The 13,917-nt window shown below is 45.1% G+C and overlaps 1 protein-coding gene across 2 annotated transcripts; it reads left to right on the top strand.

The window, feature by feature from the left end:
• The first annotated feature begins 5,053 nt into the window (after positions 1-5,053).
• On the top strand, positions 5,054-12,951 carry LOC129340893 (cell death activator CIDE-3-like). Of its 2 annotated transcripts, none has more exons than XM_054995785.1 (6): positions 5,054-5,106; positions 6,094-6,167; positions 7,229-7,370; positions 7,460-7,609; positions 8,354-8,541; positions 11,706-12,951. In XM_054995785.1, the coding sequence occupies exons 2-6, from the start codon at positions 6,115-6,117 to the stop codon at positions 11,872-11,874; spliced, it is 702 nt and encodes a 233-aa protein (XP_054851760.1). In that variant the 5' UTR covers positions 5,054-5,106; positions 6,094-6,114; the 3' UTR covers positions 11,875-12,951. The 2 variants fall into 2 exon arrangements, with proteins under 2 accessions (XP_054851760.1, XP_054851761.1); XM_054995786.1 differs by lacking the exon at positions 5,054-5,106 and adding an exon at positions 5,151-5,230.
• Positions 12,952-13,917: the final 966 nt, after the last annotated feature.

The following is a 13,917-nucleotide window of genomic DNA, read 5'->3' as shown; positions in this document are numbered from 1 at the left end:
ACTCATGATGTTCACTGCCTTTGGAGCCCAAGCCCACCAGCCGAAAGAGGTTTCAGTACTGTGTACTACTAGGAAAAAAGCCCTTTATGTTCATGAAACATATTTGAGCTCAGACAGAGCACCTTTCCCTCTCTCCTGAGCGACTGCAACCTGATTCTACACCTTCAGGAATAAGGAGTGGGCCAAACTGGAGGGCATCCGTGGAGGAGCCAGGATCCCAGAGCTTCTCATCTGAGAAATAAAAAACAACCCCCAGCCCTACCACTTCCCTTGACAAAAATCTAAGACAACAACCCTGTAAAGATTTCAACTTTTTAAAAACTTAACTCTCCTACCTCTGTGTTATACCAGTATTCCATCCCATTCACTTTCCCTGCTACCTTCCACCCATCATGTTTCCCCCTTTTATACTAATGCTGTTGAGAAGGCAACACGGAAGCTATGAATTCTGCCTATTCGCAGATTCAAAGAAGCTGGCTTAGACTAGCCAGCCCTGTGTTGCCTACTCTACCTGGCATTGGTTGCCCAAGAGCTCAAGCAGAGAATCTGGCCCGGGTCCATTAACTGGGATCCTTTTAAGTGGAGATATCCCAGGCTGAACTTGGGATCTTATTTATCCCAAACAGATGTTTTAGGGATTAGGCTAAAGCCTAGCAATTTGATAGGGACCATGTATTAAAGCAAAAAAAAAAAAGTATGGGAGGGGGGCACAACCACCACTAATATTCCCACTCAGAAAGGGAAAGAACTGCCAAACTTTGAAAGTACCTTTTCCTATTAGAAATAAGACACAAGGCCTTTGAGCAGCGAGATTTGGAGTTATTTGATCATTCTTCCTGTCCTTCAAATCCAACAAACCAGTGAAATCACATTACAGTTCCTCCAGTTGAAATTATAGGTTGATGATTTTACTGCTGTGCCCTCCGGCATTTTAACAAGGGGGGTGGGGTGGGGGTGGATTCTGAGCCTGTGTCTGGAACTCAGATACCAGGCCGATAAGCATCTTCTAAATGCTGATGGAGAGATCCAATAGATTGTGACATTGTCTCATGCAACAGGCAGTTTTCAAGGACAGGAACATTCACCTGTTGGGGAAATTGCTGTTATTTGAAAACCAGACACGAATCGCTGTCATTGGAGCTGACAGAGCAAAGACAGAGTCCGTGGAGAGTTATGGAAAAACCACACGTTACTCCTTAGTTAAAGGTATACACAGAACTGCTGGTTAGATGGGCCTGGTTTACAAGGAAAGGGAATTCCAGACTCTGAAATTCTGCTCAGAAGGCTTCTGAAAGCCATGTTTATTATTTATTCATTTACAAAATTTATACCTATCTTACTGCCCTCATCAGGCAGAAGCAAAGGGAGCTTTTAGTGTGTCTCCCTTTCCCTTTTTTTGCCACCACATTGAAAAAAATCTCTCATTTTTCATGATTGATGGTCACCTTAAAAGAAAGTGCAGTTATTAAAGATGCAGGGAATTTGAACTTGAAGTTCTCCCCTAAATCTGAAATAAAGTTATCTTTCAGACAGGAGGACTTTCAACACATACACACTGAGAAAGGATTACATTGACAGAGATTTCAAAGCTGTGTTTTTAAAGTGGCTACAAGAGAGCAATTTAGCAGACAGTAACTCACCGTGGTGTGCTTTTAGGATTAGCGTAGGATCTGAAAGAGGACAAACCTTCTAAGTGTTGTTAGAAACGTGGCCGTCTTTATTATTGTGAAGAGGTCCACAGCTATGTTTTCCCTCTGCCTTGCAACTAATGACCAAAGAGACTTAACAAAATGAGCTTGTTAAAAGAGACATAACAAAAATGAGCTTGAGGGCCCTTAAGGATCTGGGTTCTGTCTCTCTCTCGCTTGCTTGCTCGCTTTTGGAAAGCCACACTCATCAAGATGATGGAGAGAACAGTAGTTTGCCCTTTGAATTAGGACACAGAGATGGGCAAACTGTGGAATGTTTAGTTGGAGAGGCTAAAACTGAAGTCAGGACAGGGGAGTCTGCAGTTGCTCTTTGGGAATTTGGTGCTTGGTTCACGCACAGTAGTGCAACTGAGGACATGCTGTTGGAAGCATTGTATAGAAGTGCAAATTTTGGCAGGTGTACTTTGTCCTGCACTGAATCTACTGAAATTCTCTATTCTTTGCAACACTTTTAAGATACAGGAGCCCCTGCTTGCCCTGCTTTGCATCTGATCACTCCACTTTATTTAAATACATGCAAATTCAATTCCACCCATGAAACATGGAAGAGAACCTGAGCATACTACCTTCAGAAGGGCCAGATGGCAGATAGGTTTTTTTGCACTGTGCTGAATACCAATTTAGAAGCAGAGTTAAGTAAAGGGGTCTTCTTCACTCAATGAGGAATTGTGGAATACAGAGCCGGTAGCATAGATAGATGGCCTTAAAGGGGGATTAGACAAATACATGGAGGAGATGAGCATTAATGGCTACTAGCCTCAATGACTAATTGGAACTTCTGTACCCAGAGACAGTAAACTTCTGAATAGGAGGCAACAGCAGTAGAAGACCTTGACCAATATGCCCTGGTTGTTGACTCTCTAGGGCAGCTGGCTGAAACAAGGTGCTGGACTAGATGGACAGACTGCTCCATCTCTTGATAGTCATACCCTGCTCAAGCCCCACCCTCCTCCATCCCTGTTTATCTTATATAGGGTTTTGGGTTAATAGGGAAAGCCGGTGGGGCTTGCCCATGGTATATAACCAAGTCTCCTTCACTCTATCAGAGTAGTAAGGAACAGGTTCTGTTGGAATAGGAGCCTGGTAAGTGAGAAAGGGATGAGCAGAGACCGTGCTAGGGTTGTGATGGAGTTTATAGGCTGTGTTGAAGATTATGTGGGCATCTATCTGGGCTCAGTGCTTCTTCTTTCTAAGGGCTAAGCTAGATGTGCAGGTTTTTGAAGAGCTGAGTCTGGGTTCCTCAGACTCAACTCAGGTTTCTGCATCCATACAGCAGTTAAAAAGTAAACAGCTGTTAAAAAATAAAAGAGAACCCAAATGGTCTCAGAATGCCTCTGCGAGGGACGGAGGGTCCCCTCTCTCAAGCCATTTCCCTGTGTCGCAATAGCACGGGAGGGGTTATTTCCCCATTTTCACTACTTCATATGGATAGAATTCTCCACATGGAGCAGAAAAACTCCCTCCCCTGCTATTTTGACACAGAAATGGCTTGAGGAGGGAGGAAGGAGCCCCTCCTTGCCCCATGAGGGCATTCTGAGGCCATTTAGGATCTCCTTTATTTTTAACAGCTACTTTCCAAAGCTACTATGTAGCTACAGGGACCTCACACACAAACCAATCAAATGTAGATTAAAATCAGTAGCTATCCTAACACCCATCAGTTTTGATGGCTTCTAGATACCATACTGGGGTGCTAATGGGTCAGACATGTTAGGCAAAGACCTGGTTTCTTCCTTGGGGCTCGCTGCCAGAGCAACTTCTAGTAAAGCTGGGCCTCTTCAGGTCAGCAGCTCTGTTTCCATGTGGGCTGGTTTAAAATGTGCACAAGTGAACTTCAAAGGAGGCAAGTGGCTGAGCTGGACCTAGGATTACCAACCTCCAGGAGGGGGCTGGAGATCTCCTGGAATTACAACTTGTCTCTATATTACAGAGATCAGTTCCCCTGGAGAGAATGGTTGTTTCAGAGGATGGACTTTATGCTAGTATGTCCTTCTGAGGTCCCACTCCCTTCCCTCCCCAAACACTGCGCTGTCCAGGCTCCGTGTCCCTGAATCTCCAGGATTTTTCCCAACTCAGAGTTGGCTACCCTAGCTGGGCCAGGGCTGTGACACTTCCAGGTCACTTTTTCTTCTGCAGTTGCATCCCTCAGGTTCAGTTGTGATGATGGTAACTGTAGCAGCAATAACAATTGTGAAGCTTTTCCTCTAGTTCTGCTTCTGTGGGGGTCTGCCGGACTTCGTGTCCGATTTTGTCCCTGGTGCCTTCTGTGCATGCGCTGCATGTTTTGAAGCTTGAGGTTTGCCAAGCACTTCTCTCATTCATGCAACCCACTTCTTCACTATACAATTGCTGGCAGCTGTTGTACAGCAGCGAGTGTGAAGACTGAGGAAGGAAGGCTTTTCTGTATCTGATCAGTAGGGTTGCCAGACTCCAGGTAGTGGCTGGAGATCTCCTGGAATTACAACTGGTCTCCAGGCCACAGAGATCAGTGGTGTAATTCTCCCCAATGGTGATGTAAAGCTGCTTACAAAAATACACTTTAAATGCATTGATGTATATGTACACTGTATAAAAACAAAGAAGTAAACAGGACAACCTAGGGTGATGTCTCACCAAGGCCATAGGGGCTGTCATCCATGCCCCTCCATCACACCCAAGCTACAAATATCTGCAGCAGGAGAGAGAAAATGCACTCAGCCTATATAGAGCCAGTTTGGCTCTAAGAGCGCAGGACTCTAAACTGGAGAGCCGGGTTTGATTCCCCACTCCTCCACTTGAAGCCAGCTGGGTGACCTTGGGTCAGTCACAGCTTTTAGGAGCTCTCTCAACCCCACCCACCTCACAGGGTGTTTGTTGTGGGGATAATAATAACACACTTTGTAAACTGCTCTGAGTGGGCATCAAGTTGTCCTGAAGGGTGGTATATAAATCGAATGCTGTTGTTGTTTTGTTACAAGTTGACACCTTCTTCCCTTGGTTCCCCCCCTCCTTTATTTGTGAGTGCTAAATACTTGCTGCTCCCTTCCTACTTAGACTTGAAGTAAGGGCTGAACCCTGAAGAAAGGCACAGTAACAAATGCTATTAATAGCAAGCAAAGGTGGTGAGGAAATGGCCAAGCCCAGGGTTTTTTTTCCTTTCACCTACATGGAGCTGAGGCTGTTGCTACTTCATTTGCCACAAAACTCCTGCCTGTTCCTTTGCCCTGATTGCCTAACGGCTTACGCCTGCTCAACAACTCGTGATGCAACGGGCAGACTAGCTGGCAGGCAGACTCTGTCCCTTGGAGCCACTCCTCCCTTTCTTGTCCAAAGGGCAGAGGGAGGTCCGGTGTGTATAAACTGACAGTATCAAGCCCAGCCCTACAGAAGTGGGTAGCCGCTGTTCATCTCAGCTAATGTAAGTCACTGACTGGAACTTTGTCTGTTCCAGCTTGGGGAGTATGGAGTAACAGTTTCTTTCCAGCTGGAGACTGGGGGAGAGGGGTGGCCCCAGGAGTGACAGCAGCATAAATTCCTTCCTGGTATTGTTTCTCCTAGGCGAGCTTGAAGACAGGAGATATCATTTGCTTAACTGGTTCATACCTCCTTGTTTTCGTCCTGGGTTGCCCCTTCCTGTGGCTTAAGTCAGCTAGAACTATTTTCTATGCAGACAGTTTGTTTTCTTTGGACTGTAAAGGTGGGTGGGGGCTAAGCTAGGAGCTGTTCTGCCTCACAGAAGCCTATGTTACTGTGGGTCATTTTTGGCTCTGACGGTGACCTGCGTTCTTGTTGTGTGTAACAATCCAAACTGCAGGGGAGAGGGCACGAATAGCTGCAGTCAGCATCCTAGGAAACAACTGAGAGTGGAACTGGGTGCTTGTGTTAGATACCAGAGTGTCAAGCCGCTATTGTTACATTGGCAGGGAAAATGTATACTTGCATTCTTCCTCGTATAGATTGCTTTCTTCCTCGTATAGATTACAGATTTTCTTGTGGTGTTCTCCAGTTTTGCAATCCAGCTCTGTTGTATTGTTTGTATGCCTAATACTGTGTCTGTACATTGTTCTCTAAGTTTGTAAGCCAGTTGTATTCACTGTTGGTTGTATGTTTAATAGTGTTCTTACTGTGTGTGTGTTTTTTAAAGTGTGTAATCTGCCTTGAGTCTCGGTGAGAAAGGCGGACTACAAAGGAAGCAAATTGTCACCTAATAACAAGCTCATGGTAGAAACAAGACTCCCAGGTTCCCAGCTTAGTCTCTTGTTTGTAAGATACTAGACGTCTGCCTGTTAAAGGATTACCAACACTGGATTGGTGGGCTTGAACCTGTTGCCTCAACAGCCACTGCCCTCCGGGAGTATGGTGTCTGCAGGCTGCCTCTAGCTAAACAAGCCTTCTTTTCCTACAGTTCAAAGCCACTCTGGCAAAGATGGACTATGCCAAGAAGTCTCTGGGCCTGCTCTCTCCACGGTCTCTTTCCAAGTAAGTAGCCATAAGGTGACTATAAGTGGTGGGGATGTTTTTTTTTTTTAACTTTGCCTTGGACCAGGAGCAGGTGTGGCATCAGCAGTACCCTTCTTAAGGTGACATCGTGCACTGCTAATCCCAGCCAGCCCAACCCATCACATTGTGTCAATTGTCTCATTTTTTCCCCTACTGTTTTAAACAGACCAGGTCATACCCAGCAGGCAAATCAGGTGGAGGTTAATGGATTTCCCAAATCAAACTGAAAAACCAAGGGGTTTTTACACATTGGTGGTTTGCCCCAGCTTGAACATGGTTAGGAAGCAGGTGATTTTCCTTCTTCTCTAGACAGCATCATGGTGCTTTTGTGCTCTTCCGGGTATTTCCACATTCTTTCCAAAGCCCATTTTACTTCAGTCTTCCTGGAAAGGTTGCAATGACGGCAGGGTGGCTTCCATGTAGACAGGGAAGTGTATGTCTTGCCCAGTCCCACCCACATCAGTACCATTTTCCCCTCATACCAGAGGGCTTTTAAAATTGAAGAATGCTATTGTGAGATTACTGTTTATTGTAAAAATGTACTAGTTCCCAGCTTTCTTTTTTAAAACTCAGTCTTATCCCTTTTTGTTGCTGAGTAATAAAGGGAAAGGTGTAAGCTTTACACCAGGCTAAGAAGCCACCCTCAAGGATTTACAGGCAGGACACAGAGACTAAGACCTGCCCTGGTTGCCCTAGCAACTAGAATTCAGAAGTACACAGCCTCTGAACAAGGATGTTCCATTTAACTATGATTAATTATCATTGATGGTCCTATCTTCCATGAATTTGTTTAATCACCTTTCAAAACCATTTTACTTTTAGCTCATCACTACATCCTGTGGCAGTGAGTTGTACAGGTTAATTGCATCTTGCACAAGGATGTCATGGGCAATGCCCCCCCCTAAACTCCAACTCCTAGGGCTCCTGACAGGGAGGGAATGCTTGTTAAGTCAGATGAAATATGTAGGGCAGATATGAGTTGAGATTCCCAGAGCACAAACCATGAGCTCCTAGACTGATTATCTCACTTTTTCCCCTAGGTGTGTCTCTGCCAGTGCCTCCATGACCCACCAGCTACTAGCCACTCCTACTCCCCGTGCCCGGCCTTACCGGGTGAGCAATTGGGAGCGTACCGTGCGCAAGGGGATTATGGCTGACAGCCTGGAGGACCTCCTTGAGAAAGTAAGCGTTTGAAGGTCACGTTTCTCAGGTAAGATGGGAGGGCAGTTGTACTGTGGCAGTTGTAATTGCATCTTTGTTCATTCCTACAGGTACGTAGCGCCTTGCTCTTGGTGGGTACCATATCAATTGTCATAGATGAGGATGGCACCAGCGTGGAAACAGAAGAGTTCTTCCAGACACTAGAGGAAGGCACTGTGTTGCTAGTGTTAACCAAGGGTCAGGTCTGGCGCCCGGCCAAGGTGAGCACTGATGGGCTAGGTCAAACTCTGTGAAAATGGGAGGGCTAATCCTGGAAATAAGGTGCCGTATTAAGTTGGAAGGGGAACGTTTGGTGACCCTGGCGATGCTACGATGTGAAGTGGCCACTGATAACCAAAGCTGGTCAAATGATTCTTTGTAGGGACATTTCCACATATCCTTAAAGGGGCAGTCCACTCACTGAATGCTGGCAGCTTTTCCTCTTGATTCCAGATGCCTCTATTTGCAAAATGGTTGCAGGCTCTTTTGCTTCCATTTTTTCGGCACCTTTTCTGGGAACACATTCCATGAGTGGGCCATTCCTATTAGGACGTGCGGAAACAGCCTAGGTCTGGGGTTGGGCAAATGGCATACATTAAATTTAATATCCATGAAAACTGGAATTACTGCAATTGAAAATACTTGCTAAGGAATAGGAATAAGAGGCATAGGCTAAGATAAAGAGGTTCCATGGTGGGAAGGGATAGTTTGCCAGTAAAAAGCAAACTTTCTTGGGATTGTTTCTGATCTCCAAGCTTTCAGTGAGGGTAATCGGGGCTAGAAATCTGCTTATTTTTATTAATAAAAATGAAAACTGAGATTCATGGGGCAATTGGAAGGTCTCATTGGTGCTTTCTTAATAAAAGGTTTGCATGCATAAGATCCTTCAGGCATGTTCTAGTTAGTTTACTGTTGTGTGAAGGTTTTGAAAAACCTAATATGCATTTTTCCCCCCTCTTGGGCAGTCGGCTGGCTACCAGCTGTCACTATCCCACAGGCCCCGGCACAGGATTGATGTGGCTTGTGTAACCTTTGACCTCTACAAGACCAATCCTCAGGACTTCATTGGCTGCTTGAATGTCAAAGCTACCCTCTATGGCACGTACAGTATGTCCTACGATGTGCGGTGCTATGGGGCCAAAAGGATAATGAAGTGAGTGATAGAGCTTTCTTCTTCTCTCCCCCTGCCCTGCCCACCTTCAGCCCTTCAGTACAGTACAGTTTCCTAAGATAAATGTCCTTTGAACTATCTGAAAGCCTAGGTCTCATGTGCAGGTTACTGAATAGCCTGGACCCCTGGTGAGAGGGTAGAGCTGGAGAGAGTTTTGTAATGGTTAAATAAAGGCCTGCTTCTTGCCTTCCTGTTTAGAAATGCCCAAAGCTGTTAACAATACACACAGAATGATAAAACAATTGGTAAAGTCAGATAAGGAATCTTTAAATGATCAAGTGAAGTGAGACCTTGTGTGTCTTCCCTTACACATATTTGATTCCACAGGGAAACTGTACCTATGTTTGTGACCTCACTGTCAATCTGAAGTCCAAATGGCAGTTTGATTTCTGTCTGTTTTCCGAGGGAATATTTTGTGTGAAGACTCTAATGTGAGAATTTAGGCATTTTTTTTTTACCTCAGGAAACTGTGGTTCTTAAGGTTATACGGGACAGGAGAGCTTTGTGCTCAACAGGAATTAGGGATACCAACCTCCAGGAGGGGCCTGGAGATCCAGAATTACAACTGATCTCTTGATAGAGATCAGTCCTGGAATAAATAGCTGCTTTGGAGAGTAGACTCTATGGCATTATACTATCTCTTCCTACATCACACATTCATTGTAAGGATAAAATGGAGTAGGTATGAAACCTGTAGGCTGTCCTGAGTTCTTCAAAGGGACATGGCACAGAAATGAGTAGGCAGGATTTTTTGACACAGCTGTCTTGAGAGCTGGGAGGGAAGATACACTGTCTCTCCTTGGAAGGGAGGCCTTCCTGGCCTTGTGTGTGGGCCTCTGTGGCCCAGACAGAGGAGATGTGATCTGACCTCTCCATGTCTGGCTTTTTAAGTAACTGTTGGGATTGCAAATTGCTTAAGGCAGACATATGAGTCACTATCAGGACAGGCATATTACCCCAAGAGAGCAAGTAGATATTCTGGGGGGCCAAACAGTGTAGGGGAAAGCTTCAACCTCCTTCTCCTGTACCAGATATGAATTGGGGGCCCTTTTGAAGGGGACGGGAGAGTGGGTACATTCATGAAACTCCCAATGTCTTGCATAGTTTCTCGGTGAAAAAGAAGCGCTGTGGGAGGGCTGTCTTGTCCTCACCCTGCGTTGTTTTCCTGCTGTAAATCACTTCTCCCCCTGCCCCTATTAGCCCTGATGTAGGTCCTCCCAATCTTTCCTCCATGGGCTGAAAAAGCAGGGGTGGAAGTGTGCAATGGCATAGAAGGAAAGCATTAAATCTCTCTCTCTGCTGCATGCTATTATATCATTACAGTTTTTTGCAAGTGCTCTTATGTGCAAAGCAAACAGAATCCAATTGGTGACCAGGGCTTCATTCTGTTTTCAAAATATTTGGATAGTGCTGCTATGAAAATAGCAGTTACCTTGAATTGTTCTCTTAGCTGCCAGGGACACTCCCCCTTTGGGGGCGGGGTAGGCTATTGCTTAATTTTCCATGCTGTCTTGTTAATAAATATTACTCAGAATACAGAGGGAAGAAAATCTACCCTCTTCACCTTTGATCCTGAAGTTGGAATCCTTGCTTTACAAAGTCCTGTGCACCTTTCCTCCGTCCTGTGAAAAAAATGAAGGGGCCAAGCGGGTGCTCAGAACTTTAAACTTGACATGTTCATTGTGATGGTTCAGTGTTCAAGGAGGGATATTGCATACAGGACTTTATCTTCCCAGTCCCCTTAACTTGAAACATGGACTTGTGTCTTGGACATGCATAGGAATTCCCATTGCAATATGTTAGACTAAATTCTGAACAAACAACCAGGACCAACTTCATACTACCAATTTGTCCTGCAGTTTGCCTTCTCTAAGCTGCCAAGATGGGGGACAACTTTTCAGGATCCCTGAAAACAAAGAGGTTTGGGGATGGTGCTGCTACTATGCAGCTGTTAAGGCAGTGCCCCTTTTATTGGAAGGGAGGGGAGATATGATCTTGGCCTAATAGCAATCTGCCTAGACTAACTCACAGGGCTGTTGTGAGGATAAAAGCAGGGCTTTTTTTCAGGGGTTACTGACACCTCTTGGGCATACAGGACTTGAGGGGGGTGGGGGAGAAGAACATCATGAGTACCAGCAATCCAGCACTTAAAAAAAAAAGAGCATTGAATAAAAGTACACCGGAGTTCACTGACAGACAGGTGGGATATAAAGATCAAGGAAACAGAAGAAAATATGAGCTCCTAGACATGAAAAGCTAAAAAGCCAATGAGAGCTTATGTTACTATATGTTGGTCCTGAAATTGCAGCAATTTGTGTGTATTTATGTTTGTTTACTGGGACAGCCAACAATCAGTCTATTCAAGCTAACAGTCATGTGATTTCTTTTATGATGACTGGGTTGGGTCAGGAGTGGCGGCAACAGAGGCCCGTAGGGAATTTTTTTTTTAATGGGCCTGTGATGATGCTGGGCAACCTTGGCCGAATCCACACATTCCCGCTTTTTTTCCCGCCCGTTATTCGCTTCTCAGAGGGCTGTTCACATACACTTACCTCAATCCCGCCATTCTCTCACATCTTTCACGTTGCACCTCAGACGAATTTGTCTGGCATTCAAACGTTTCTCTTGCGCAGTGTTTCACAAGGAGACCGCCCCCTTCAAACCACCCCACTTCCGTGTTTGCAGCCTTTCCAGAACACCATCCCTCTTTGCCGTGCAATTATCAAGCTTTTCCACTCTCTCCGCAGCATGCCTGACTGCCCTCCCTTTCCCTTTTTTTTAAAAAAGGGGACTTTCCCAGCATTGTTGCACAATCCCAGCCATAAATCTTAATCGGGGTGCTCCAAAATCCTCGCAGAGACATCAAGGGGTGGCGTCATTTCCATGTCATTTTTAGGATGCTGGACAGTCGGAAATGTTGGTAGCTGTTAAAATTAATTTTTTTAACTGTTGAAATTACCGTTATAGCAGAAATCCATCATTCTAACATTACATTCAAGCATCAAATAATTAGTCTACCCATTTGGAGAGTTTGGATCACCCCCACCTTAAATATCAGTTCAAAGGTAGGGAAGTGTGGATTCGGCCCTTGTGTCTTTGCCCTGCAGCCCTTCTGGGTCTGTGACAATGATCCCTTCTTTTCACAGGGAAGCTCTACGCTGGACACTCTTCACCATGCAAGCTACGGGCCATGTGCTGCTTGGCACTTCCTGTTACATGCAGCAGTTGCTGGATGCCAGTGAAGAGCAGAAAGAAGCCTCCTCCTCAGCTCTGCATAGCCTCTGCTCTCCTCCCACCAGGAAGATGCTGCACTGAAGGTGGTTCCTTCCTGTTATTTATGCTCTGTATTGACAGCTGTTGGCTGATATACCAGCTCCTGCTATGGAGTAAGGTGAAATAGCGGCATCAGCACTCTTATGCTCCATGTGGCCATAAACACAGTTGGGAGAAAAGTTGCTGGGAACACAACACAGGGTGTCAGATTTCTTCTTCATGCATCTGGTTGCTCAGATGTATTGTGCGGTGGAAATGTGCAATTTCAGTGTGCCAAGAAGCACTGCTTATTATTACTTGGACGGCCTAGGAAACTTGCCTAGACTTTTTTTCAAAAAAAGAAGAGACTGTCTGTTATGGATGCGTTACTTGCCTGGTGTCCCGCCTTGATGAGTATTGTATTGTGAATACATAATATTAAATACTGTTTCTTAAATCATGACCTCCCCCCCTTTTACTCTTAAGCAGAAAGAAAAAGCATCAACTTAATGCTGGTCAAGGAATGTGCCAGTTGGCAGACACTCCAAGAAGTCAAGATTGCTCTTGTGCAAGCAACTGCTTTTCTAAACTTCATTAGGGAGGAGGGTCATTTATTCGGAGGTAATACTACCTCTACCCTTCCTCTATGAGTGGACTCTGGGGGGTGGGGAAGAGTTTCTATTTAAGCTGCACGATTTCAGTCTTCCTATCCATTATCTGCTCTAACATGGAGACAGGGGTAAGCAGAAAATAATTACATTGGTCCTGTATTGCAGTATTACACCACTGCATTGCTGAAATTCAGGGCAGCCTTATTGGTTAACACTTCCTTCTAGGTCGAAGATCACAGCCTCAGCAACTCTTTCCTCCACCCCCAACTATATTAGACATTTATGAAGGCTGCCCTTGGCCTGTTGCATGCACTTCCTCTGCAACAGACTGACCTATGTTGACTGCATGCTTTAGGGAGCTCACCCAAACACTGAATATATTGTATTTGGACCTAGAAGGAAGTGTTAACCAATAAGAGAACACAAGTTGAACCTAGGTATTTCATCTTGTGTGTTTCGACTGTTAGAGCCAAGCTACAAGTGACATCTTACCCAGGTTGGATACTTGTCAGTTTACCTCAAGTTTTGATGGGAAATGTAGGCATCCTGGTTTTACAGCGTGCCTCTCCATTACAGCTGCAAGACCAGGATGCCTACATTTCCCATCAAAACTTGAGGTAAACTGACAAGTGTCCAACCTGGGTAAGGCGTCACTTGTAGCTTGGCTCTAAGAGCTCAGTCTTGCTTGGACTCTGGATGAAAGTCTGGAAGTCCGCTTATTGGCTCAATGTGGGGAAGCAAGCGATAGCTTTATATTACCATCTAAAAGTGGGAGGGTGGTTGACTCAGAGGGGTCTTTCACATGGAAGCTTTAATACAGTTTGGGTACGGAATCACAGTGAGTGTTTTCTTTGTCATCATGACATCGTTGTCCCCCTTGGTGTTTTCCTGTGGCTTCCTTAGTGTTCTGCCTGAGAAAACCTGGAGGATCAAAGGTAGTTTTTGAGAGAGTATGAAGATATAACAAACTATAGAAAGACGGCAAACAAATGGCAGTGTTGTCAAGGAAGTTCAGAGGGGAAACAACTGCAGTTCAGCACCCAAACAGCAAGAAAACTTCTCTGTGAAAGACGTCAGGTCTAAAATTACATAACCACATAACTGCCAGAGCTGCTGTCAGAAAAATGGCTGTCTCATGTACCATCAGAGAATAAAACTGAGAAACTCATAACATCATGGCGTGCTTATATGTTTGTGTTTTCTCCTACCTTTAAGATAGGTTAGTCGGGCTGGTCTAAGGTCAACCTGTAAGCTTCTGGTCTGCACCACATTGGTGTTCTAGAGTCCAGACACAGATGGGATTCTGTGTACAGTACTGGCTGCACTGTCCCAAAGGATGTTCTAGATTAGGTTCAATGAAGAAAGATAAAAATGTTTGCTTTTTCAAAGTGAGACAGATTGCACACACAATGTACTGGTGAACTTCCTTCCCCTAGGGAATTGACTGGCAGGTTTAAGACAGGTGTATGTGGGGGAGTATGCCCAGTGCAGTCTG

Source organism: Eublepharis macularius, chromosome 13, assembly GCF_028583425.1.
Source record: "Eublepharis macularius isolate TG4126 chromosome 13, MPM_Emac_v1.0, whole genome shotgun sequence".
NCBI classification, from domain to species: Eukaryota; Metazoa; Chordata; class Lepidosauria; order Squamata; family Eublepharidae; genus Eublepharis; species Eublepharis macularius.
Note: the sequence above shows the minus strand (reverse complement) of the source record. Positions and strands in the feature narration are given on the sequence as shown.